This window comes from Haplochromis burtoni, unplaced genomic scaffold, assembly GCF_018398535.1.
Source record: "Haplochromis burtoni strain Fernald_Lab_line unplaced genomic scaffold, NCSU_Asbu1 Contig_832, whole genome shotgun sequence".
NCBI classification, from domain to species: Eukaryota; Metazoa; Chordata; class Actinopteri; order Cichliformes; family Cichlidae; genus Haplochromis; species Haplochromis burtoni.
In genome coordinates, this window is record NW_024583193.1 from 146,667 (window position 1) to 148,633 (window position 1,967).

The following is a 1,967-nucleotide window of genomic DNA, read 5'->3' on the forward strand; positions in this document are numbered from 1 at the left end:
AACTCCTCCACTTGGGGCAGGAACTCATCCCTGGTTTCGTGCCGTATAAATAAACTTGAATTTAATTAAACTGAACAGCATAAACTGCTAAGCCTCTAAGATAAAGCACCCATTTTGTTTTATCTTTTCCCTGTGTGTCGTTAGTTCAATTTTTCTATTTATGATTCAATTAACCGCATGCATAAAAGAAGTCTGTGTCATTCTGTTCACTACAGGGCCATTCCCACCAAGAAATATTTTCATATTGAAAAAAATAGCAATCCTACTCTTTCCGATGTGTCCAATGAATAAAGAGCTGCAGTGAAAGAGATCATCTGCTTCTTGTCTTTCAAATGAAAACCAGCACAGATGCTATTGCTGGTTTGATAGAAGCCATAACAGCAGCACCAGGGGGAAAACAGTGCTGGAATTAATTTTGTGGCATACTCCACTTGAAGCTGTAGTTGCAGTAGATGTAGTAGTTGTTGCAGTAGTTGTAGATGTTGTTACAATAGTTTTAGTAGTTGATGTAGTAGTTGTTGCATTAGGTGTAGTTGTTGGTACAACAGTTGTAGTAGTTGATGCAGCAGCTGTGATAGAAAAAATGTACAAAACATTTTTAACCAAGTCACTCTAAAACATTTGAGACTTTTTGATCAAACATAACAACTACGATTACTCACCTGTGTCATTGACAAGGATGGAATCCCTTTCAATGTCAAAGCCTGTAACATTTGAGGCTGTACTGTTCAAAACATTTCTAATCTCAGCGTTGTTTGGAACAGATGTGTTTACAAACCGAAGTTCCATCGTGTTGATGACTGATCCCTGCCTGTAAACGCAGAGACAAAAATTATAGATTGGAATATTTAGGGCTTTAGGTGAGTGCTCTTAACATTATATGTCAAAATACTGAAATTACCTGAAGCGCACAACATCCAAGGAGACAAAAGAAGAAGGGAATGCCAATATGTAAGGAGTTTCAATCTGCAGACACAAAGGAGAATTTTCTTAAAATTCAAGCTCAAAACCATCCTGCTCCAGGGATAACTCACTAACTAAAAAAACTGGGTAAAACTGGGAAAACTTTCACAGATTTTAAATTGATGCAGTTTAATTACTTTATACAATTTTATCATAAGTATATTATCCATCTTCTAGTGAGAGAAATGTAGTGCTTTTTGTCTTGAATATGTCCTGTAAAGTCAGGTTCAATGTATGAGTTGGAGATGAGAAAGACAGTAGACAAGTGAAAGAAAGAGAATCTTTATCTGTATTTGTTAAAGTGAAAAGGTTTGTTCAAATATGAAGTGAGAACCAACATCTTAAGAGCTTGTCTCCTTTGAGAGAAGAATAAACATCCAGCAATAATACTGACTTAAAGTGCTTTGCCACAAGTACAAAAGACTGCGGATCAATAGCTCAAAAGTACATGTGTAAATCTTGGGACAAAGTGTTCCAAAGTTTTTAACAGTGAAAGTAAATCTCCATAAGTTGATTCTGTTCATCTGGACGTAGCGTTTTGGATGAGCGATGAAACGTTTCTGCCACAAAACGCTACATCCAGATGAAGAGAATCAACTTTTGGAGATTTACTTACCTGGATGATTGAGCATGCATCAAAGTGCAAGCAAAGATTCTATAGTTGACTTGTTCCTGCTGTAGTTCAGTGAAATCCTGTATTGAGCATTTAGTACTTTAATAGCTGTTCTTTAGACACACCGTTCATGCTACTTTCCACAAAGTAAAACACTTACCTGTGCCTTTATAAATGCAGCTCGCGTTTTAAAAGCTTCAGATGATGAATTCAACAAGTCTGTTGTAAAATTGCTTTGAATGGATCTGAATTCAACAATTATGAGGGTGGTGAAGGTCGGGGCTGAGGTGGAAGTCGGGGCTGAGGTGGTGTTGGAAGCCATAGTTGTGGCTGGGGCTGTGGTGGTGGTGGTTGAAGCCGTCGTTTTTGTGGTGGTGGCACCTGTGATTGT

General features: G+C 37.8%; 1 protein-coding gene across 1 annotated transcript; it reads right to left on the minus strand.

Moving 5' to 3' along the window:
- Window positions 1–6: 6 nt before the first annotated feature.
- LOC102301028 (cell wall protein DAN4-like) lies at window positions 7–1,961 on the minus strand. Its single transcript, XM_005950821.2, has 4 exons — window positions 1,737–1,961; window positions 902–966; window positions 663–811; window positions 7–569 (listed from the first exon to the last, which is right to left on the minus strand). The coding sequence occupies exons 1-4, from the start codon at window positions 1,896–1,898 to the stop codon at window positions 352–354; spliced, it is 594 nt and encodes a 197-aa protein (XP_005950883.1). The 5' UTR covers window positions 1,899–1,961; the 3' UTR covers window positions 7–351.
- Between the last annotated feature and the right edge of the window lie 6 nt (window positions 1,962–1,967).